The 25,312-nt window shown below is 38.5% G+C and overlaps 1 protein-coding gene across 20 annotated transcripts in view; it reads right to left on the reverse strand.

The window, feature by feature from the left end:
- Positions 1 to 2,577: 2,577 nt before the first annotated feature.
- ESRRG (estrogen related receptor gamma) overlaps positions 2,578 to 25,312 on the reverse strand; it is a 392,895-nt gene continuing 370,160 nt past the window's right edge. For all 20 annotated transcript variants that reach the window (XM_066316190.1, XM_066316200.1, XM_066316193.1 and 17 more), the window contains 2 exons: positions 17,820 to 18,089; positions 2,578 to 6,831 (listed from right to left, as the gene is read on the reverse strand). In XM_066316190.1, the coding sequence (XP_066172287.1) occupies positions 6,587 to 6,831; positions 17,820 to 18,089 (515 nt within the window). In that variant the 3' untranslated portion in view covers positions 2,578 to 6,586. The remainder of the gene's footprint in view (positions 6,832 to 17,819; positions 18,090 to 25,312) is intronic.

A 25,312-nucleotide genomic window follows, 5' to 3' on the forward strand; every position in this document is an offset into this window, starting at 1 on the left:
TAACGAAACACTGACGATTAGCACGGCCGGGATGTGGCAGCACAAACACTTTGGGATAAAAATGGCAAAAGCAAATAAATGCATCCGTATTTTATGTTTCCCACAGCTATTTTGGGTTTTTTTTTTTTCCCCCTTCTCTAAGGGGAACCAACCACAAGGAGGAAGTTTGTGATCTGTATGTTACAGGCAACCTATGGACACAAGGAACCAGCTTTTCATTGCAAGAGGAAACACGCCTTGTGAGGCAGCTACGGCAGGCAGGCTGGATAACAAAGGATAGAGTAATTAGCAAAGTGCCATGTGAAATCAGAGACCTACATTACACAGGAGAGATGAAATGCAAAGGAAAGGAAAGGTGTGAGTGAAGAAAGCTGTTAAGGAAAAACTAACAAAGGCTATAGAAGAAAATGTAGAAAACAGATGGAAGCTGTCCCGTTCTTGAGTTTGGTGCAAGATCCAGGACAGGAAATGTTAAAAATTTTAAAAGAGGCATTTTCTCCTGCAGAAGCCTGTACCCAAAAAAAAAAAAAAAAAAAGTTTCCCAAAAACCAAACAAAAAAACCCAAACCCAAACCAAACAAACAAACAAAAATCTCAGATGTTCTTGTGCTTAGGACAGGGTTTTTTCCCACTAGGGTATGACTGGGCAATCCTGCAGGAGGTCACTTAAAAATGCACAACGTGAGGGCTTGTCTAAGGACCGTATTTCCATTTCTGCTCTCTTTCGTAATCTTCCTTTTGGTTTTGGTGATTTTTTATCCACATTTAGTCTTTCAGCACTGGCACTGTCAAGAAACATACATAACTGCACATGCAGTAGCACTGACTGGCACATGATTTTCCTGCCGTTTCTTTCACTGAGAAAGGATCAGCTGCAGGGACCACAACGAGGACACTTTTAGTTGGTGTTTGCCAGACCTTCTCACACTGCGAACTCACAAGGTCAAAAAATCCCCGCCAACTAAACAAAGAGCCCAAATGACATCAAGTTAGGCCCTTACTTGACTGGAAAGCTCCAGAGATAATTCACAGCCCCTCACAAATCCCATACCACATAGAAGGCCAGCTCAGGGAGTGGTATTTTCCTTTCAGATCAATGGCTCTGGCTGAGGGCATGAGTGCCAGTGAGGCAGTGAGGGGCAGTGGAGATGTCAAACAAACACCTCCAGAGGCCTCCAGTCCACTCTTGGACTGGGATGACTTCTTTTATCTCGTGGGCAGGTGGAGTAGGGGAGGGCAAGGGGAATGTAAAGTACATCAGTGAAAACCTGATTTTACTGAGCCATACCCCCAGTGTGAACTCTTTGCACTGTATTTTAGCCAAGTCCTGCTGTGGTAGCCACAGGTTGGGGCTGCAGCAGTGGAGGGCTACAGCAGGGTGTGTTGTCTGAGCTACAAATGCCGGTAGCCCAAGCCCCTTTATTTTATTTTCTTAAAAGACTAAGTAGCTATTTCCGCAGTTTAGAAAGGCTTGTGCTCCTAGCCAAATTCCCCACAGATTCCTACTGAAACATTTCCAAGGGATTTCTGTGCCCATCCTGGCTTTACTGCCAGAGACAGCATAGAAAAATAAACCCCTCAAAACCCCAGAAAAACTCTACAGAGACAGAGCCCTAGAAAAGGCTTCATCTGAGAGCTGTATTTTTTCTTCTGTGATGCTCAATGATCCTCTCATAAAAAATAGTTCAGGAAGCATGATATTTTTAACTGCATGTGAAAAATTTAGTCAATGATTAGGTTTAAACACATGTTGAGGAAGTCTAGGAGTGCCACTTTTTACAGATTATTTTCCTTTTGCATGTGAAAATTTGTTACAGTGCCTTTTTCACTTTTAAGGTGCAGTATTGAGTTTTCTTTTGAAGAGGTACTTTGCAATAATTAAAAATCAGGAAAGTAATAAAAAAGTACTAAAGTAATAAAAAGTACTAAAGTAATAAAAAAGTACTAAAAATTTCACCGTGTCCATATGGACGGATGTATGCCTGTGTGCACCGCAGTGTCAACACTGAACCCCAATTCTGATCATCTTTGCAGAGACCCTGCACGATTCATCTTCCTACTGCCCTGGCGCTCCTTCTACTGAGAAAAAGTCCCCGTTTCCCAAGACAGCTAAAACACAGACAGCACTGGTGGCAGGGCAGGGGTGCCTGTGTTGGCACTTGCAGGCTGCGAAGCACAAAGAGCCCTCGGTGCTGACACAGCTCCGGTCCCCGAGCAGCCCCTGTGCCATCAGGCAGAGCCTCCAGAGGACGGCCAGGAGCCAAGGTGAGAAACACGTTGGTGAACACAACCACAAAACGCTATCAAGACAGGCTAAAAAGCAAGAAAAGCACACATTAGCACCTCTGTGATGGCTCCAGAAGGGTCCACAGGACAGAGGGGCTGAGCCTGAGCGAGGGGGGCTGCAGCCCCTCGGAGGGATGGAGCCCGGAGCCCATTTATGGCCACTTTGCTCCTGCGCTGTTTAACCCGCCTGGATCCTGACAGCTTTCGGGGATCTGCCTCAACACCCGTCTCTATCACTGCTCTGGGGGCTGTTTACTTCCATTCAGCAACACGGGATCAAATAATACAGGGTTTTCGTAATTTATTTTTTATTTTTACTCAGAACACATTATAGGAGTCTCCTGCAGTAGGAAACGAATGATAGACTCGGTTGTTGATGGAGAAAGCAAAAAAACTACTTCTATATGATATTAATGTGATCTTAAAATAGTGGGAAAGTTTCCTTTTATGACATTGACAGAGAGGCAATGATTTTGAGTAATGCAGGTTGATGTGAAGATGCTTTAAGATTACGTAAGTGCTATATAAAGGCCTGCCAGCCTGAATTCTAATGTGCTATGAGACATTTTGCATATTTAAGAGTATGCAAAATGTCTTGTACCACACTAGAATTCATTCTGACAAGGCTTTATATAGCATTTATTTACACTCATATCGTACTTTAAGGGAGAAGTGCAAACGCTGGCTCCTTTTTGCACGGAAGTAACAAAAGGCAACTCTAATTGCTCTGTTTCCTCCTCCAAAAAAGAAAACAAAACCAAAAAACCCCACAACACAAAAAATAAAATAAAAGCAATCAAAAGTGGAAGCTTGTTTAATATTGCTCTACCATCATCCTGAAAGGCATAATAATTTGAGTTACACATCTGAACTGATTGGAGTTACAGAATCATATCTCCTTTTTGCATTTAACAATATATACAATATAAAATAAATACATTTACACAAATGGACATTGGTTGGAGCACACGGTATGATACACATCACAAAAATATACAGTTGATTGCTATACAGATGTGAAGCCCATCTACAGCTATAGACATGTTTGTTTTCATTTGTTGTTTTGTTTCGGTTTTTAACTACTGGCTATTATGCAACTCCTGGATTATTATAAGCAGTTTAATTTTTTTTGTCCTTTTGCGATCTTTGCACGATAAGACTGCCTTAAAATGTTTTCCTAGGCAGGTAAACAGAGACGCTTAAATAATTAAAATACAATCACCAACACCCATTTTCTCTTCTATAAGAAAAATAGCAGTTTTAATTTTTTATATCTTTTTATGTTATCATTTAAATGCAAAATAGTGGAATAAATACAACAATCTGATCTGATTGAAACAAATGTGTAACTTCTGGGAGTTACACAATCATATTGCTTTAAATAAGAAAAAATTAAAAAATGAAGCAAAAATAGAAATTAAATTGTTATGGCTAAAACATACACCCTTTGAAATTTTCCCAACACTTCACATTAAGTAAGTGGTCTTGAAAGAACTCTTCTCCAGCAAGGTTTAAGATGAACAACATTATAAAGCCCGTGCAGTTTTTTTTAGCTAAGTTTCAGGTAATGGTTTTACAGTCTTGAGATACTTGTTCTTTTGCAGCTCCAAAAAATTACGGAAAATGAAAACTAAAGTTTGCACCGTGTGCCTTTAACACATCTCCATTTTTAGTGTGTTTTTTGTATACTTCTAGTTGATTGGCTTTTGACCCTGAAGCCCAAGTTCTTTAATGTGATACAGCAAAAACAATATTTATATTATATATTTATATATATATAGTGTACTTGAACAGTAGCAACTTAAACCCTGCACAAACTTTCTGGAAAATAAACTTTTTTTTTTGCACTCTTACATATATAAATAATCTTATAGAATCAGCACCTTTTTCCCAGGAGTTGTATCTTTTTTTGACATTTTTCAAAAGGGATGTGCCAATTTCTGAACTCCTATCACAGCTATAAATTTCAAGTTATTGACCATCTGAATGAATTGCTAATGATGATTTACCTAGAATCACACTACAGTCACTTCTCTACTGAGAAAACACAATCTACAATATAGTCCCATATAGCTAATGATAGATACACAGGTTTTTTTTGTTTTTTTTTTTTGTTTTTTTTCCTAGCATGAGGCCGAAAGAGCATCGGCCCACTGTTATTTTGTTTAAAGCACACAACGTAGCAATAGTTTTGGGAACTTGTCCGCACCAAAAAAGTTTTGCAACAACACAGAGCGAGTTAATAACAACATCTGAGAGATGATTGAATAAAAGCTATATTTACAGCATTTAAAAATTAGACTTATCTATAATCTTGAAATAGTCAAAGTTTTATTTCTAAGCTATACATTGGTATTCTATAATAAACTGTTACAGAAATTATCCCTTGTTTTGAAAATATTATGATTTCAGTGTGTATCTGTTCATAACGAGTATTTGTTTGGAGTTTCGATCTCTTAATTATTACTAGGAAGAACTTTATTACCGGTAAGGAATAGAATATACTACTGTAATCTCCTGAGGAATTGTACATCCAATATTGTCTCTAATTCTACCCTGTGTCTATAAGCACACACCACAAGAATCCAAACACCACAAGAAGAACAAGACAACAGTCTTTGAATGCAACATAAAAATTCAGAAAAGCACAGCAAACATGAAACATTGAAAAGCTGAACTACATTTCTTTTGTTTGTTAGGATTACAATTTTAATTACATCTGTGTACATAGAATAAGGATGTTCACATAGTACAGGGAGCAGCTACTAACACTGGTACATTGGTATAGCATTTGATGGAGGTTATTGTTTATTGGTTATTTAGCGACTGTAGTTTTCTGGGGGCATCTAATCGGTTTATACATTAGATTACACCTCGTAACAGTCTTGAAACTGACTGACTTTCATGCTGTGACAATACTGGTTGAAAAGCACATATACTGGTTTAGCTACTTGTTAAGGATCGCCATTTACAAACGAAAATCTAAATCAATAAATAAGGTATAGAAGTGTTAAATTCTTCAATTTGGTCAGAAGTCTACTACTCTGATTTCTTAATTTTGCAAACGGCGGCATTTGCCTCATTGCCTCTAAGCTACTATTGGTTCATAGGGTTTTTTCTGCGTGTGAGGTTACAATTTTGCAAACAGGCAGTAGTATCTCGTTCATTTGCAACTGAAGCAGTTAGAAATCACTCGGGGACCGCGCCCCTGCACAGCCGCTGTCTCCTAACACCGTTACGGATTGGTATTTGACATGGAGCATTTATATGGTAGACTACTCGGATATACTGCAGGTGTAATCTAATCCTTTGAGTCAGTGAACATTTAGTTATAAACTGGAGCTCATGTTAAGAAACTGGATGTTTCGGACCAGACTGGCACACAACATAAATTGCATCCGTGATAATATGCACCTTCCCTTCGACTATTGCTTTAGTAAGATAAATTCCCACATTAATAAATGGCTGAAAACTGGTAAAGCTAGTACAAAAAAATCTCCATTAGTAAGAAGAAACAAAACATTTAAAAAAATCTTCCTTCAGGATTCATTTGTCCTTCATTATTGTTCATCATTGTTCAAGCCAGCACAAAAATGCAGTATTTCTTTCTCTTTAGTATTGCATGAATGAATAAAGCTTAAACTATTCCCTGAAAAAGTTACATCGTAGCTAACCTAAGAAATATCTGGAAGACTTGAAAAAACAATTAAGGAATCAAATGGCTGTAACTGATCTAGATGGAAAATGCAATGGTAAGAAGCAGCCGATGCATCGTCGCTTTAGTCGTCTAATTAGAGACTGCTCCTATGAAATCTAATACTGCATTCAGTCAGTTCATCGTGTTGTACTGTACTGCTAGGTACGGTGCTTCTCTCTTTGATTCCTTTGTCATTGGGGACATTATGGTTCATAACAAGTTCACTGGCATCCATATTATGGATTTCCATCCTTTGGCAGGCCTGGCTTCCATCTCTCTTCAATTAGAGACCTCTTTTAAAAAGTTCAGCAGCAAAGTAAAAAAAAAAAAAGAGAAAAAGGAAAAAAGGAAAGGAAAGAACAGAAAGGAAAAGGGAGAAAAGGAAAGGAAAAGAAAAAAACTGCATCAGAAAGACACAGAAGAAAAAGTTGAAAGCTGCTTCACAGTCTTGCTGCTAAATATCAGTGCAGTCATTTAGTCATTTTTTCCTTAATTAAACACTAAGTTTCTTTGCCATTATTATCCTGTTTATTTTCCCTTTTTTTTTCTTTTTTTAATTTTTTTTTTAAAACGTGCATGATGGGGAAGCCCATGATGCTTTAGTCAGACCTTGGCCTCCAGCATTTCCAAAAAAAGTTTGTGCATGGGGACTTTGCCTTCCAGTTTGATGTTGTAGAAATGCTGCACAGCCTTGGTGGAGGTTTGCCTCAGAAGTGGGAGGGTCATCAACATCTTGCCTGCACGACGAGGATCTTCCATATGCTGCCCGGCCTCATAATCCTGCAGAGCCTCATGTAAGACGTCCTGAAGTTTCTGCACTGCCTCAACATCCTCTATGTGCATTGAGTCTGCAAAACAAAGGAGCAACAGGAGGTTTCAGTCTGGTGTGCCAGCAGTTTGATAACGCTTAGGCTCCACTTTCACTGGTTCTGCCCATCCTCTTTCACAAAGAGGGAAGATAATTACCCATTAATTTCTGTATTGACCTTTAGGAAAGTGTATTGAAATGCTGAGGAACTACAAACGTACAATTAACTCATGGGTAAGTAGTTCTTCTCCTCATCCTCCTCCAACAAGTAAAACAGTCACCCTCAGTGCTCCCCAAACCATCTGTATGGTTACTGCTTTGAAGAAGTGACAGTGCCAAGGGGCTGAAGGAATGGAGGGCTGCATTCTATCAAGGAAGCAAGGATAAAACAAGGATGCCCTACTGTGGAAAAGCTCTGCAAAAATTCTGTGTCAGGTTCCAAGGCTGCTGAGTTGGAAGCTCAGAAACACTGACTGTGGGATTACGACCACTGCACCAACACAAGGGAAAAGCTGCTACGAAGGATTTCCTGAGAGGTTCAGAAAATTTTTTTCTCCCTCAGACATATTCAGACAGACAGGTAACACTTAGCACGTTCCTGAACAGCCTTTGTTCGGTGAAGCTAACATCTCCTACAAGGTGTAATCCTTCTCTTCCACCCCCACAGACAGTGGTTTATCTTGTTAGTGTTGGGGTTTTGCATTTTTTATAAAAGACTCAAAGCAAACACCTTGCCCTGCACCTTTGCAGGTGAGATGCCTTGGTGGTGTAAGTATTGAGTGACAGGCCCAGATGCAACACACACCAGGAACTAAACTAAACTGCTACATGACCCGAAAAGATTAAAGCAATGGAAGTGTGAAATAAAGAGAAAATATCTAACTGAAATAACTGTAAACCCCTCAACTGGATAGATACAGACAGTGAAGAAGTCCCTGAGAACACGCAGTTACTGGACCATGCTGAGATTACTTTGGATGAGCAGCCCTAATTCTCTGACTTTTATGTAGTCATAAATGCCAAAGAAACCCTGATGTGGTCCAAAGTGAGGTGAATGCAAGTAAGGAAAAACAGTCATAGATGAAAGAGGCCACCAAACAGTCCCTATCAGCCACCAAATTCGGGATGGACAACAGACTTACAGAGTCAATAAAACACCACATGAAAATAGAACTGCTGTGAGGGGATACAAGGCCCAGGGACAGACCACACCCTGCCAGCTTTTCTCAGGGTGAAACTGGGACATGGAACAATTAAGGTTCATCTTTGCAAACCTGATTTAATATAACACTGCTTTGCATCCTAATTTTTGGGTTTGTAATAAATCTCCTGTTCCCAGACAGAATAACAACTGAGGAGCTGGATGGTGAAGAACCCACTTCCATCCTTACTAAGCCCTGTAACCAGCAGTCTGATGCTCTGGATCAGTATTTGACAGACTCATGTTTTACCCTGTTGACAATTAAACGTCAAATTTTGCACGTGCTTCAAATATCTGAATTACATCAGAGAATTAAGATGCATTTAAGATTCATTTCCTAAAAGCTGACATGCAACTGTTCTCTCAAATAATTAGGACAGATAGTAAATACCCGACTCCTTTCAATTACAAATATGTAAACTGAAACACAAACCAGTAAGGAACAGGTTAACAAAAATGTTCCAGCTCTTATTGTCACAACAAATGTGCAAATTGAAAAGAAAAAAAAATAAAAGTTACAGCTCCCACTCTAAAACAGACACTTAATTATATACAAGTTTGGATCATTTAGCACGTTTTATTGATTCTGATGACAGTTTATCTGTTAATTACACATAATGGAGTCCTATGGGAATTTTACATGTTTAATAATTCTGAGTCTTAGTGAATACATGCTCTAAGAAGCATGCAGCTAAGACATACACTGCTGGGATGTGATACTGCACATCAAGGTGCACTGTGCTGAAAGCACAGACACAGAAATCTCTCTCTTAGGGATAAAGAAGGCTACAACATTTTGAAAAAGATGACAGGCAAATATTACTTCTAGCAAAATTTAGTTCTAATTAATGTGAGACCATTCCCCAAATCCATACATTTTTGATAGTTTTCTAATATGGCAATTCTATTCAGTAATTCTGTGTCAATAAGAGAAAAGCCCTGAATTCTGTGTCCTACAAACAGATATAATCGATACAGACATGCCAACACACACATACAGACGTGACTGATGTCTTAAGCACAGAGTCCAGCCACCAGGCTTAATTTGGAATGCAATCTCTAAAAACGTTGTCTTTACTCCCTAACTCTTCACCAAGTCCTTCGATATTCACTGCTGTGCAACAGAACACATGATCTGCTACCCCAAGTAATTTTTCCATAAACCATGTGTTGTTTGTGCAGGAAATACACACCTTTTCCTCCTCTCCCCAGATCCACAATGCCAAGGCCAGATTTGCTGGGGAACCAAATAAGAGCATTTTATCTGCAGCAAATCATTGATGAGTCAAAGACTGACTGTTCTCATTACCTTATTTCCTTTTTTTTTTTTTTCCTTTTTTTCCCCCACCATACTGGATAAAAAGACAGGTCTTTCTGGAGAATATGACTAAAAAGGTTGAGTTTTTTAACCCCTTGCAAAACCGGTCTGTTTTTTCCCAGAATCAGTATTTGTAACAGTGACCACAGGTTTGCAAATAGTTGGATAGAGTCCAGACTAAATGTATTTTCCACACAGAGGTGATACTTGCCTAAGATGTTTAACTGCAGTTTGGAGAGAATTTGGCCTGCCAAATTTGTACAGTTTGGAAAATCTACACTCTAAATATTACTTACAATGAAAGTGAGAAAGGAGGAAAAAGAACACCCCCCAGAAAGGGATCAAAACCTGCCCTCTAATGCAGCCATTATATTTAATGCTTTAAAACTCTTCCACTGTGTGGAAAACATCCAAACATAAGGGCTGTTACCCTCCCCTTGAAAAGGTGATTGTGTACTATCCCTCTGGTAAACAGGGCAATTACTTACACGGAGAAGTAATAGTACTAATGCATTTAATGTATTTGTTGCTGTCTTTGAAATTAATTTAGGCGCTGGGAAGAACGTGCCCAGCCAGCTCTCCACCCCCAAATGGTGGTTCATGGAGCAGTTCAGGAAGCTGTGCCTTGGGGAACAGATTTGGTCACAAGGAATGGGGTAAGAAAAAACAGCAGGGAGAGGGGCACTTCCAGTGGTGATTAAGACTTCAAACTGTTCTTTTAAAATGGTGATTTAGCTTGAAAGATTTAAAAATTATGTAATCAAATTACTATGATAATTTAACTCCCCATTTACAGAAAAGATTCAAACTCATTTCAGCTGTACTCATTCTAGGGTCTGCCAATGTTTAAATGCAAACTCAATAAATCTGTGCTATTTAATTAGACCATGATTCAGCTTGCAGATTGCTCAGGAAAATATTAATCTCTACAAAAATCCTTCTTCAAGTTTTAGCCTTGCAGTCTGGAACTTCCACTTTATCTGTGATATTAAACGAATGTAGATCTTAATCCCCCAGGTGTAAGCCTTTGAAAATAAGGAAAATGGTTGAAAATGCTGAACTAGCCAAGGGGAAAAGAGGAGGAAAAATAAAAGAGAGAAATCTTTTCAGTAACTACAGACTGGCAGATGTAGAAGTGAATTCAGAGCAGGCTAACTCATTGCTAAATATTGCAGATGTACTGGATAAACCAAATCCTCAGCAAAGTCATCAAGAACCACTATAATTTAAAGAAATACAGACAATTTGTGTGACAATCTAGAAATAAAGGAAGAATTCTACAGAAAATATGAAATTGAATTAAAAGTGAGTTTGAATACTCTTCCTATACCACGAAAAATCTTTTTGTTTATGAGTAGGTTTGGGTTTGGTTTTTTTTAAGTGGGTTTGCAGGCAGTCTGAATGATTTACAATTACATCCCACACAGGTAATATCCAGAGGAAACCTAGAGCCAGATGTAACACACTTAAAAACCAGTGCCTATACAAATAATGAAATTAAACAGGGTAATTTCAAAGTATTATTTGAGAGACAGCAGAATTTTAAGGTAATTGTCCTGCAAAAACATGATCCCAAGCTGGTGAAACTGAATACAAACACAAGACTTGTTGATACAAACTGCTGAGAACGTGGGATTTCCCTGGCAGGGAAGAAGTTGTTCCTGATCAAAGCTGCCGTGGGAGAGAGTGAGACCAACAAATGAGGACATGGACTCATTGAACTCTGCTTGGAGAATCTCATTCTATCCTTGCAAATGTTTTCTTTCACCATCACAGGATGGGAAAATAGAATTGTACCTCTTCTGATCAGTTGATTGATCAGATCATTGCACAGAAATAGGAGGAAACTGGAGTTCTCATTCAAGAAAAACACCACAAGGTCCAGACAGAAACTCAGATTACAATCTACCTCATTTAAAATTCAAGCTTCATTTCAAATGCAGCCAACAAACATCCAGCCACCCAGGAATCATTTAGAACACATGACAAAGGGCGACAACTAGCTTAAAATTGGAAAGCACCTGAACTAAGGGCAAGGAAACCTCTCAAAACTCCTCTATGAGGAAAGTTAAAGGCTGGTATCTATTTTGTATAGAACATTGCTCAGAAGTGGAAGAATACCAGAGGTCTTAAGTGAAGTGTTTCTTCATGTCAGAAAACTCAGAGAGCAAGAAAAAATAGGACAGTGAATCAAGCAGCAGGGAGCACGCAGCAGTGAATACACACATTAAGATACTGGTAAACCACACTGGAGAGGTAGATACCATTAAGTACTTGAAATACAGCAACTGCTGCGATGTTTCTGATTCCATGCAGCTGAGCAGTTCACAAACTCAGTCTGGAGAAATCCCTTTAGGAAGCTGTAGGATTTTGAAAGAACTGGATGGGATCAAGATTAAGAATAAAAAAAGGAAAATGGTTTTTGCTTTATGTGAGGATGAAAAAAAATCCTAATCTGGGTTAGGTCTCAGATAAAAGAGATTTTTTTTATCTAGATTGTACCACCAATCCAAAAACCCCACAAAACCCACTGCAGTGTTTATTAGTGGGTGAACTGTTCTCAGAACTACAGAATCCCTTTCTCTCCCCCTGAAACGTGTGCCAGATTTGCACAAGGACACAAAGAGCTTGCCCACATTGTGTTTCCGTATATTTTTATGAGAAACACAACACAGTGACCTTTTGAAAAGCATACTGCTTAAGATAGAAGCAACCCATGGAAATTGCCAATTGCAAATCAAACCAGGTTCTTGCTTCCCTCATCCAGCAAGAATTCCTGTCCTTTTTCCATTCAGGGCTGAAATTACCCCAGACACTTTACTCTGGTCTTCCCTATGTTAGGTAAACAAATACACTTCATTCTGACCTGCCTGTTTTTCTTAAAGCAGAACTCTTTGCTGGGATCTGCATGGTTAGGCTAAGAGACAAGCACAGAGGCCAACAGAATATTTTCCCTTGCAAAAGAATATGGCAAAAATGGTCTGACATATGGGGTATTCTATTGGAAACAGACACTTCAGTTGGAATAGATGCTGAAAATGAAAGAGGAATAATTGAAGAATTCCTTGTCCATAGGAATTATAGGCAGTGAAAGCCAAAAACAAAGGCTTGTGTGATTTAGCGAACGAGGCCTTAGTCTGGATTGCCCTGGTTTGGCCTACTTTTCAGAAAAGATAAAAACTGGAGCCTCAAAACAGTTTTTAAAACACAGTAGGAAATGAAGGCGTATAAGGAAAGAAATTACTTTGCAGAATGGGGACTTTATTTCAGGACTAACTGGATTAGCAGTGAACTAAAACAACTGGTACAAGGAAGTTAAAACATAGTAAACCAACATTTTCTTTTTGGTTCCTGAAATGGCTTACTTTCCACTAGGAGAGGCAGTGAGGGCAATAAATACAGGAATATTTGCCACAGGGCAGAACAAACAGCACACTATGAACTGGTTCAGGACACCATAAGGCTAATAAAAGCCTGGAAAAGGGAACCTGAATGATAGAGCAGGGGGATGAGACATCAACTAACAGAAAATGTTGAATAAAGACTTCAAAATGCTTTTAATTCACTCTAAGAAGTTACCACAATTACCACTGAGGGCAACTAAGTTTGGCCTGGCTTCTTGCCCTTCGTGACTGCTACTAACACGTTAATACTATCTGCTTATTCCCTAACTGAGGAATAGGTCGAAGCTACTAGAGTAGCTTCCAGAATAAAAGAAAAAACTATGATTAACCACTGATTAACCATTAATTAACCACTGATTAACTCAGCTGCCATTTCCTAATGCCAACATTAAGCAACTGGTAACAGAGTTATTTATTTTCTCTAAGAATTGTGGGTGTCATCTATTTGATTACATGAAAATGGAATATGATGAATCAACCGTTTTCAAGCAACATGAAAACTTGGACTACAGTGGTGACTTCTAAAAATTTGTTTCTATGCTGTACTATTCTCTATACAAAAAAATACATAAAAGAGTAAGGACCTTGCTATTTTTATTTATCAAAATAAAGACTGGTAACACACCCTTAACACACAGCTATATGTGTGTGTGTGTATAGTGTGTATATATCTATATCTAGGCCCAGTCAACACAGATGTGTCTTAATCATGAATTCGAACACTAACAAGATGACTGTACAAAACAAAATGAAAAAAAATGGACATTATTAGAAATGAAATACAGCATGTTGTGACATGCACTGAGAATAAAGATGATGTCCTGTGGAGTAAGTGATTTACTGGGCTCTACCAATTAATTTCTATTATGATAATATCATATAATGGTGATAGCCTAGTGCTCTAAGTACACTGTGTATAAAAAACTTGTAAGAACTTACTAATTTTTTAACAGGATGAGATGATAGTATAACTGGCACCAGTATTGATCTCCACTTCATTATGCTAAAATGCACAAGATACTTTTTGGTTCACACTCCTTCTGTACTAAAAGGGTGACTTTTTTTTTTTTGTTGTTAGGAGAGTTAATATCAAGTATCAGAAATGTGAGAGTGAGCAGAAGTCCTTTTCTCCTTCTTGTGGCATAGGCTACACAGCCAGTATTAGCATTTAAGATCAAATTTTCAACAGTGCATAAGGCTGCACTTTTAAGTGTCTAGCGTCCACATTTGGGTCAGGTTTTCCAAGATGCCAGTAGCCCATTAAGCAGACGCACAGAGATCAGATTTGCAAATGTGCTAATATATTTGGACATCCCAGTTCCTTACGTTAGGTCTTAGATGGGAAGTGAGATTCTCTTAGAACTCTGGTCTCAGTTGTGACTCCTAAGCCCTTCTGCAACATTTGGCCTGGAGGCCCAAATTAGTCCTTACTGATCAGGTAATTTCAAAAAACTGCTCAGCTGCAACTCCCTGTTGAGTATTACCCTAATCAATACCTGGGAACACATCCTAGCATGGAGGAGATGAGGAGCTCACTTTTTCCGTGCCGGAGCGTTCCCGTGCACGTGCCCTCACTTGCGTACACTTCAAGCATATTTTGTAAATATTTCACCTTCCCTTACACACGAGGAAGTAATTGGTACATGCATGTTTTGGAAACCATTCAAAGTTGATTTTCTGCGTGGGTAAACAAAGTGCTCATTGGTGCCAGCTTGCCTCATTTGGGCGGTGTGAGGCGGAACGCGGGGCAGCCGCGTCCCGCAGCTTCCAGGTACCTCCTGGATTTTGTGTACAGAAGGGAGCAACTCGTGACACCGGCAGGACAAGGACAATGCCAAGGAAAGAGTGACTTCTCTGAAGTATAAAGGCTGTGTTAATTACTATCAAATCAATGCAGATGCTTAAATCCAACCTGATAAATTCCGTACTTACATATTAAATGTAACTGTTGAAATCATGCCTGTACAGATTTAAAGTACGCATGACTGAGATGTCTATACATTTCAGTACTGTGCTCTTCCACGTGTATTTAAACTTCCGAGTCTACATGCAATCAGTTTGAAATCAGTGACAATCTACCATGTAGCCACATCTTGCGTTTCTGGAAATTTATGGAAGTTGGTGTGGCACTGCCAGCCCTGCACAGGGAACATTTGATAGTGGCTGTCAGAGAACCTCCCTGAAAAACTGCTACTCCTCCCCACCTTTTAGGGACCAAATGGCAGGATTATCTCAGATCCAGCACTGCATAAATGGGCTCTGTAGACCTAAAGGAAAGCGTGTGTTTTAATGCTCACGCTACTGAGATTTGTTGGCCAAAACAAAGCTTGTGGTATTTATTCAAACAAAATACAATCGATATGAAGACAATCTACAATTTCTTTTTCCTGCCTCCAAACACCAGCAGGGAAAGTACTCTGACAGTGTATCATAAATCACTAACATAGATATGGAGCTATAAAACCATCTTTGTCTACTGTTTACAGTAGAGTCAACCTGGGAATCTTTCTAGATAGTGTGGATATGGCAAAAATGTCTGAAACACCCAAGATTTCTTATTATACTCTCCACAGCTGTAAAAAGGCTAATATATTTTAAACTGGAAAAATAAACAGTAGAAGAAAGCAGAAGTAGCAATAAAAACATTAAAATGTGAATTGCTACTAGTTGATTTTCTAGTGGCATTTTTGGTTTTTTATATAGCTACATTTTCACTAACCAAGTTCATAGTTATATGAAAATAACCTATGCTGCTTTTGTCTATTTAAAAAAAGACAAAAAGATTTAATACAATTTAAATCTTATTTTAATTTTAGCAGCATTTGTAAACTGAAACACTAAGGGCCTGATATCTACTGATGGGCTGTAATTCTGCAGGTGCTATTTTACATCTACAGGTTAGTGTAGCTACAGCTGGTAGAAGTTTGGTATCTTATGCATGCACAACCTGAAGCTGAAATGCTGAATGTCAGCATCTGAAACACAGCTGAAAGGGAAGTGGAATGGCTGGGCAACTTTTTAACTCCTCCTTGCAACAGTTTTGTTTTAAGACAGCAATTTTATTTCTTTTGAGATTAGGGCAGGAAATGTTTTCACTTCAATGTGCCCTGAATTTTAGTATGCTGAACTGTATTTATCTCTGACATTATCCTGGTTGTAATTCCCAGTGAAGGTAATGAAGCTACAGATGATTTTGATACACTCTATGCACAGTGTATGAGTAAACTTTTTTTTGGACAGCTGTTAATTTTTATTATTACTTACACACAGCGTTGGTTTTTTTGTTTTTTGGTTTTTTTTTTGTTTTTTTTTTTTTTGTGAGGGGGTGAAGGTGGGAGTGGCATTTAACATAATTTAACATCTCCTTCTATCCTAGCCCTCATCCTTATTGCCAAGTAAACTGTAGAACTATTTCTAATTCAGTCTTTGAATCACAGAATTTAAATAAGTACAAAAGCCCTTCTCCATTTAGACTCCTAATTGCAGATAACTTTCTTGCTCTGATCATTAAGCATGACCAATTTCGAGAAATAACCTTCCTGGAGCTGCAAAGCATCCTCAAGCGTCTATTTACAATGGTCAAAAATTATAAATAAATCTTCAATTAAGAATAATTTTGATCTTTGAGAGGCATTTCAGCATTTTGTTTAATCTGAAATAAGATAATATTCTAAAATTAAGGGCAGAGTTAGTGGGGTGGAGAATATTTTACAAAGAAACTAATAAGCATTTTGGCTTTGCATGTTTTTGAATTATATTTCCAATTAAAAATGCAGAGTGCTAAATCACATTACAAAGATAAATAGGAAAGTACAACTTCATTGTTGAAAACAATTTCCCTCCTATCAATCTGAGGATTCACGCATCAATATTGTAGATGAACTGTTAATTACAAAATCAATTAAAAAATTATTTCTAAAAACAGTCACGCGTCCTGGCTCTCAGGGGGGCAATTTGGGCAGAAGGTCTCATCTCACTAGGACCGCGCCAAATCACAAGTCGTCATCCACAAGTAAGCAAAAGCAATCTGGTTTTTCATTTTTCAGCGCGGCTGAGCCCAGCCTGAGATTGATCGTCACATATGGCCCCAGAAAACAAACTGTCAATACCTTGAATGCTGCAGAATTTGAACAAATAGCCGTCCGCCCATTCAAGCCACTCATTGCATCCCATTTAACAGATTTTATTGACAGTTTCCTTCTTGTAATTAAAGGGAAAACTACTGGCCAGCAACCAAGATAAAGTTCAAAGATAGGGTCAAAACAAAAGCAGATGGAGGGGCACGGTGTGACTGTCAATGGAACATAGCATCAGAGCATGTTATTGACACACAGGTATCTAATGATCGGCACGTCATTAAAGAGGGATCTATCGTGAACTTTATGCAAATGCTAAAAGGGACTTAAGACCACAATAAAGCATTAAGGAGACACAAAAAGAAAAACAACAAAGCGCAAACGATTTTTACTTATCTGACAGTATTCACTGGTTCAGCACTTTTAAATTCAAATGCAGAAAAAAAAATCTTTCTGAGATTTTTTTAACTCCTGCTGCACAGGTAATAATTTTTTGCATAAGCACTTTCATAAATGCAAAGGATCCATAATGTAAGATGTGGTCCTTGTGAGATTCCATATGGATTTCCTCCCTCCTCCCACATCCCGAATTCAGTCTATCAAATTAACCAGTAATTCCCTTTAAAGAGAAAATATATAGCATATTCTCCAGATCCCTTCTTCTGCTTTAATTGCAATGATTAGACTTGCCTGGATTATGCAACGGATTTAGGAGAGCAACATCTATATTCATTTGAAGAGATTTCTGTTTGTAAAACAGTTACCAAATAATACAGTGGCATATTCTCCACTCCCTTTCCACAATCACTTTGAAACAGAAAGTTGTTTTTAGTTTGAACTGCTTTGTTTGTTGCCTTAAAGTCTGATTAGCAATTTCTTATTCTAAAATCCTGTTTTAAACCAGCCCACAGAAAATATTAAGAAAGAAAGAAAGAAAGAAAGAAAGAAAGAAAGAAACAAAGAAAGAAAGAAACAAAGAAAGACAGACAGACATTAAAAATGTAGCAACCATCATGCCACTCTGCCAACCTGAATTAGCAAGTGCTATAGCTTTGAGGGTGACAAATTCTTCTTTCTCCAGCTTCATGCTCTTGTATTTCTTTACCAGCTGCAGTATGGCATTGTTAAGGTCAAGAAGGCCTGCCAGTTTGGATTGGTCTTCATCCATAATATAATCTTCAGCATATACAAGCTCATCCTCAAAAGAAAGTGACCGGTATACAACACCGAGAATCAAGATCTCCATCCAAGCACTCTGCAGAAGGCTCATCTGGTCAGCTAGAGACAAAGTGGAGAATCCTGAATAGGAAGAAAAAAAAAAAAAAAGAAAAAAAGAAAAACATTAAGCACATTTAGAAATTTGGTCCTCTGTTTGATTTGTTTTTGTATACATTGTGGTAAAACATGCAAGCATTCTATTATTCTCCCTTCTGCTTTTCTGTGTCTCCTTCCCATCCTACAACAGCAAAGTAAATCAATATAAAATCAAATATTTTCTGATCAAAACCAAAGTTTTAAACAAGCAGGAATTTGCAAGCTGTTCCTGTAAAAATCATATTACTTTGTGGGGTACCGCAGTGGCAATCTGTGATCTGTATGATACCTTCTTTGTTATGAAATACTTGTACTTAGTTGTAAAACCCTAATGCTGTGAAACAGGAGTCTGCTGACTCTATCCATCCCTACCATAATCCAAGAAGGATGATATAGGAGAAAAAAAAAATAGAAAATTTTATTTAAAGGGAAGATTGGATGTTTTAATAGAATTAAGGTAAGGATGAAAAGGAGAAAAATTCTTTTTGAACTTTAACTTCAGGGAAAAGAGAAGTAACAGCCACCTTCTCAGAAAAGACAGTAATCACTTCTGCCTCCTGGCTCCTGCCACTACTACACTTGTTGAAATAACCAGGTGGCACACTCAAGTGCCAACTGAATAGCAGTCACAAGATCCTTTTTGTGAGGGCAATCAAAATTTTATTAAATGCCTCTTAATGAATTTAACTTTTGCTCCCCACCCCCGGTCCTCCCCCCCCCATCCTCCTCCCCCCACTGTCTTTCCTAATAGGATCACTAAGGGCAAACATCTTCACTGTCTTACCTTTTCAGACTCTTGTTTACACTACCTGTTAATTTATTATATCCAACTTCTAATATCCCAATCACATTAGGTGCTAGAAAACAATATGGGAGAGGAAGTGATTTTCCTGGCCTGTTGGTGAAATGCAGCAGTTTGCCAGTTGGCACCATCAACCACAAGTACTTAATAAAATCATCAAAGGGGATTAGTCAAGCTTTTCTTAAAGGGTCTTAAGACATGTCTGAGGCTTTCATTTAGTTGTTTATGGAGTTGCTTACATGTCCTTTGACAGGGTTCCTGCTATAGGAACATCCTTGTTGGTGTTCAATTACACTTAAATGCATTTTTCTGTTTTTAAAGTCGAGAGTTACAGTCATGCAAGAATATATCATAAACTAGCAAATCTGCAAGGCATCTACTCCAAACAAGATTTTCTCTATAAGCACTAAGCAGCAAAACTAATACAATAAAAAAGAAAAGCCCACATCCAAACCACCAGGCATCCATAAAAAATGAAACATAAAACTGCTGCACACGCTCTCTCTCTCATTTTTCTCTCCCTCCTTATTTGTTTTCATTTTCTCTTACTGTCTTTTGAGTCTTGTGATAGAACTGTAGCTCTCTGCCTTTAAAAACAAAACAAAACAAAACAAAACAAAACAAAACAAAACAACCAAAACAAAACCTGATCCAACAACAACAGGAAAGCCTTAAAGATTTGACAATGGAAAAATAACACATCTGTGATTAAAACAAGTAAGAGGGAAATAGAGAAGAAACAATTATTTCAAAGGTTATAGGGAGGAATTCATGATTTCAATTAGCTCCAACATTTCTGTTCCTTGCCGGCTTTCAAGAACCAGTTTTTCTGCAGCAGCAGATGGACAGAGAATGTAGCCTGCAGCACCGTCCTGTGACAGGCCCATTCTCCCTCCCAGACACTGCTGTTAGTAAATAGATTTACACATTCTCCAATCTCCACACATCTTTCTGCCGAATAATTAAAAGCAGGATGATTAGTTTATTGAGTGGAAGGAGGAACTTTTTTATTGAGGTCCATCCACGATTTTATCAGGGCCAGCACTTTTACGGTTGTCATGAGGGTGCAGGCATCCAATTTTTCTTATCTGCCTGATTAATACAAACGCTGTTTCAGGACGCATTAATTAACAGATACAAATCTACGTTCTCATGGAAGGATCAATACAGAGAAGAAAAGAGGCATCAATGTGAATTTAGTGCTGATGATGGAGAAGGCACTCTATTGACATTTACGTGCATAGAAACTTTAAAGTTGCAGTGGAGCCCTTTTGTCCCTGTGATTTACAAATTAACAATTTTTCGGGTATAACAATGTTTCAAACACTTCTGAGAGGTTTAATTAAGCAAAAGGCAATAAAATCTGTTTTGATTAAAAAAAGTTTAGCCTGCAATTTCTCTCTGTATTCTTTTTTTTTCCCAGAAAACTCCCCAACTTCCTTCTTTTGCCTACTTATCTATTTTCATGCAGGTTTGTTGGCATTGGTTTTATTTGTTAAAAAATAAATAATACTATGTTTCAATAACATTTATTGTGTGCCACAGTCAAAGAAAATTACATATGTCCTGTGAGGGGGGAAAATGGGATGTTGATATAATTTATTGTACTGCACTCTTGAAAAATCTGCATTCTGGAGCAGTAAATATACCAGTTGTTTTTATATGACACATAAAAAAATCAAAATAAATTTTTTACATTATAGAAAAACTGGCAAATATAAAGCATGCTGTTCCACTCTTCAATAATAAATCAAATCAACATGACTATTTTGTTCCTGATCGAAGTAACTTTCCCTTGAAAGCCTGTTCAGTGAAAGCATGTTTTAACTTTTAAAGGCATCCCTCGTGGGAATGCAAAGCTGAATCAAGTTGTAATTAATCCCGTTATGTTTTGTTTTGATTTTTCAGAAAATGTGAAAGCATCCAGTATGTCTCTTGTATCACAGCAATGCCCTTTTAATATGTGTTCAACAAGTCACAGTTAAAATAAGATATTACGCATGCTTAAATATTTATATACAGAGATTTAATTGTTTGGAGAAGGTTGTACTTATTTAATACCAAACTCTTGAGTCTGTGAGCTTTTGTTACGTAAATCCCCCAGACCAACCATGGTCTCTGACAAGGGGATATTTTCTGTATTAAATCATAACTATTTTTTAAAAAAGTCTCCAACTTGGACCCTCCCAGCCTTCTGACCAGTGTTAAGCCTCTCCAATCCCATCTCCAAACTCTGTCCAAACCATGCCAAGATGCAGCATGATGGTGTGGGTTGGAATTTTGTCATACATTGTGTGGGTCTTAATCCTTTGGAGTCTTGCAGGTCACCGCTTTCAGCTCAGAACTGTGTAATAACCTCTTAAAATACAACGTTGTGTGCCTTTCTCCCCCTTCAGCATGTCCTGTATTGGTGACAACTTTGATCCCTCCCCAGCTCCCTCCCCAAGTCAGTGCCATCTGATGTATCTCAGGCGTTTGCTGGCAGGATGACTCTGTACCTTGACCTGCAGTTAAACAGCGTGTTTATCTGCGATACAGCACACTCCAAATAAACCAGATGACAGTCTGCAATAACGTCATTTGGAAGGATTGAAAGGCTTCTCAAGAGTCAGGTACCCCTGAGGTAAGAAGCTTGAAGGAAGCATGTTTTGTGCCAACCCTCCTGCCATCTTCCACTAGACGCTCGTGTGCTTGACAATGATGCCATGGGCACTTGTCAAGATTTTTTTTTTTCTTTTTGCCTAGCAAACTGATGCACTTTGCAGTCAACTTACAAAAAAGGCTAAGCATTTGAAAGTGTGAAGGGCAAAAAATATCTGACGGCTAGTCTTCAAAAATACACTTTCATTTCAGAAAGCATAAATGTTTATTTCCTGAGCTGAGTGTTGACAGAAATAGGCTGCAGCGCAGGCATATGAATTTAACCCCTGGTAGGCATTCTGTTCAGTGTGGTTTTTATGTGGCTGAGTGCGAGCATTGTAAATCTACGGGGTGTCTCCTAATACGAGTTAACAATAGCCTTGATTTGCTGGTTACAGATTTTCTTCCCTTTCTCCCTTTCTCTCTCCTCCTTTCAGGGACTGTAGTGTTTCTTCTGCTAAAAATAGATACTTTTCTACAAACAGTGTATCACACTCAAATTGTAATTATGCCATAATGACTCACTGAGATCACTGAGTGTGGATTGAGAAAAAAAGGTTGATTGAGCAACTGAACATATGCTTGTGTTTTTTTTCCTTTTGCATACCAGTAAACCCAAAGCTCAAAGGAAACAGACATAAATAGGTAAAAAGGCCTTACTATTTTTATTATAGGAACAAGGGGCATTGAGCTGACTGCACTCTGATGTGCTCAGCACTCCAAGCTCCAAACACAGTTCACAGCCTCTTCAATGGGGCTGTTTAAACCACAGATCTTTTCAAATATCAGCACATGCACCACTTGCTCTCTATTTCACATTGCACACAGCTCCATGCTAAAAGGGTAAATCTTTTATATTCCTGAAGACCCTTTCCTCTACTTCATTAAGATGGACTTCATGGACACTAACTCACTAGGGGCCAGAGTGAAGCAGCTGCAGATGGTCAAGTGCTGAAGTAAGATCTGTGCCTTGCACACAGCACTTCGAAAACTACTGGCCAAAAAAAAAAAAAAAAAAAAAAAAAAAAGAGACAGTGGCTGGACTTACCATTGTTTTCATCTTCATCTGTAAACATTTGATGTGATGCCTCCATCGGGCAGCTTAGACTTAAATCCTAGAGTTTATTTCACTTTGTAAGGACTGAATTTCCTTTCTCCTCTGATATGTGCTTAGAAATCTGAACATTTGATTAAACCAGGTATGAAATTGCTGGCAAATCTGGGAGTGGCTTGCCTTTTCTGATAATTGCCTCCCATTTATTTTACTGGTTGTTTGTGTGATTTTTACTTTTATAAGTAAAATATTCCTCTTGCTAGCCCTGGTTTGTACTTCAAATATCTTCATTTACATTTTTTATAATCAAAGCTGCACTTGCTCATGACCTGTTCACTAGCGTGTTGCAGATGCAATACATTTACACAGTTGAAATATCAAGAGTTGGATTTTTAAATTATTTACACTTAATTTTGATAGATTAACTTCTTTCTAAATGTTTTAGGGGTACTGATGTTTCCAGCACAGGTCTTTTTTTATTTCAAAAATTATGGATAGTCACCACTGCCAAAAGAACAAACTGATATTGTAAATACTTGAAAGAAAATTATTTTAGTTTGGATTACTTCATTTAGAGAGTGCATGGCCTCATGGTCAAATGACCAGGAGTGGGCCATAGGCTCACCCTGGCTGCAGACTGAGGAGAATGTGAAGGACCTCCATTTCAAGATCAGATTTGTGGCCAGTGCACTCTCAGATGTACAGCTGTCAGTCTGCCTTCCTCTCCCTCCCTGGCACACACTCAGCCAAGTGCTTGGATCCATCCAGCAACTTCAGCTGCCTTCCAGGGATGTAAACAAAGGCCAGGGAAATTTCAGCAGTGAAATTTCCGCTAGGGCAATGTAATGTTTTCTAGACATGATCATAGCAATTGCTGAAGGAAACCTTCATAGCCTCACTGCCCTTTGCTATTATTTTTTCAAAAATCCAAGAGGATGGCATAATTCATTTTTTAGGCTACATGTAGGGCTGAATCTCACGCAAAGATCTGAATTAAGAGATCCTTTTTATTATATTAATTCAAGAAAAAAAGGATTTAATTACATTTCAAATACTGTGTAGTCTATAAATACATATCAGGACCCACACACATTTCAGTGGTTTTGAAAACCATTAAACAGAAGGACAGTGCTCTCACTAATCACCAAACATATTTCCCAGATTACGGATGAAATTTCATGAAAGCTGGAACAGAAACAGATACAACTCATTATGCCAGGGTGAATCCATTATTTCAGGTTTGGTTTGGGTTTTTTTCATACCCCTTTCCTTATGGAGCCCCTGGTCAAAGGCTAATAATTGCACACAATGCCATAACTAGCTGAAATTAAAGTCTGGCCCGGAAGTCTCATGTGAAAGGTATCATCTCACAAAATAACAAATCCAGGTATTTGCCCATACTTGAAAATGAAAATTCAAGTTCCAAAAGCACAGACTCCAAATGACCAGACATAAAACCAAAGGCTCAATTTATGCTCTTTGCTGAATTCAGCTTCCATGCTCTCTGGAACTAAGGTTGTGCAATTAAAGGTAAGCTTAGAAATTGATCCTATCCAGTAACTTTTGCCCAGTGAGAGCACTCCCTTTCCTGGGCGATGCTCTGCTGTGCAGCCTCCCCTCTCCTCCTGCCACCACGGCAGAGCACTGCAAAGGTAGCACCAGGGCTCTGCTCTGGCGGCGCGACGAGTGGCCACTGCCATCTGTTATCTCTGCAGCCCTGGGAGAGGGCAGCTCGGGCTGCACTCACAGAGGTGCCCAGGAGTCACTCTGCCTCGATTTACAAAATTAAAACAAAACAAAAAAAACCCACCCCAAAACAACAAAATAAATTCATTTAGAGAGCACTGGGATGTTTTCAGCAAAGCCTGTGCACTTTCCTCGGGTTTTCTTTAAGTGTGTTTGTGTTCTTAAATCTTGCTGTCCAAGTTCTTATAAAATATACATTTTTTTTTTATATTTTATAACATGGAAAAATGCCTGCGATAAGCACTTTTTCACCAACACCTACCAGGAGGACGGGAAATGCCACGGCAGAGCACTAGGAAACCCGGGGCTGTTATCACAACGCTACTTTCATCTCACTGAAACAACAGCAGAGAGATGGCACGGCAATAAAAATGCATTCACACTGCATGTCCCTCTCAATCCATTATGAACAATGGATTCTCGCTAAGCAAATATTCGCTTGTCAGAAGTATTTGCAACACTGGATTCATTCAGCAGGACTAAGTAAGTGAAGTTCACAGCAATTTAAAAGCAGCAAATTAGACATTTACAAACAGGGAAGATGCTGCTTGTCTAGCGTGACCTTTCACTCAAGCTATACAAAAAGGTGTTAATGTAATTTAAATACCAGTTAGGAATATTTCTGGTTTGTCTTTTACCCTGTGAAACCTTACATGATAACACTAAACAGGAACAATTTGAGGCTGTCATTTCTTCCCAGGGTCAGATGCACACAGTGAGATGTAACCTACTACAGCTTAAACTGATTTCAGTACTGAAATCAGAGACACCCCTCTCCAACCACCCAAATATTTCCAGGCAGCTACTTTTAAATTTCTTATTTCTAGTTAAACTGCAAGTTCTCATGATCTGCTTCTTTAGTATTAGTAATGGAAAGGAGATGGAAAATGGGACTGATTGAGGGTGTCTCCCTGACTTCACATAACCAGTTGCTAACACTCTGCAGTGAACAACTAAAATAGAAAA

The sequence above is a fragment of the Sylvia atricapilla genome, chromosome 3 (genome assembly GCF_009819655.1).
Source record: "Sylvia atricapilla isolate bSylAtr1 chromosome 3, bSylAtr1.pri, whole genome shotgun sequence".
Taxonomy (NCBI): Eukaryota; Metazoa; Chordata; class Aves; order Passeriformes; family Sylviidae; genus Sylvia; species Sylvia atricapilla.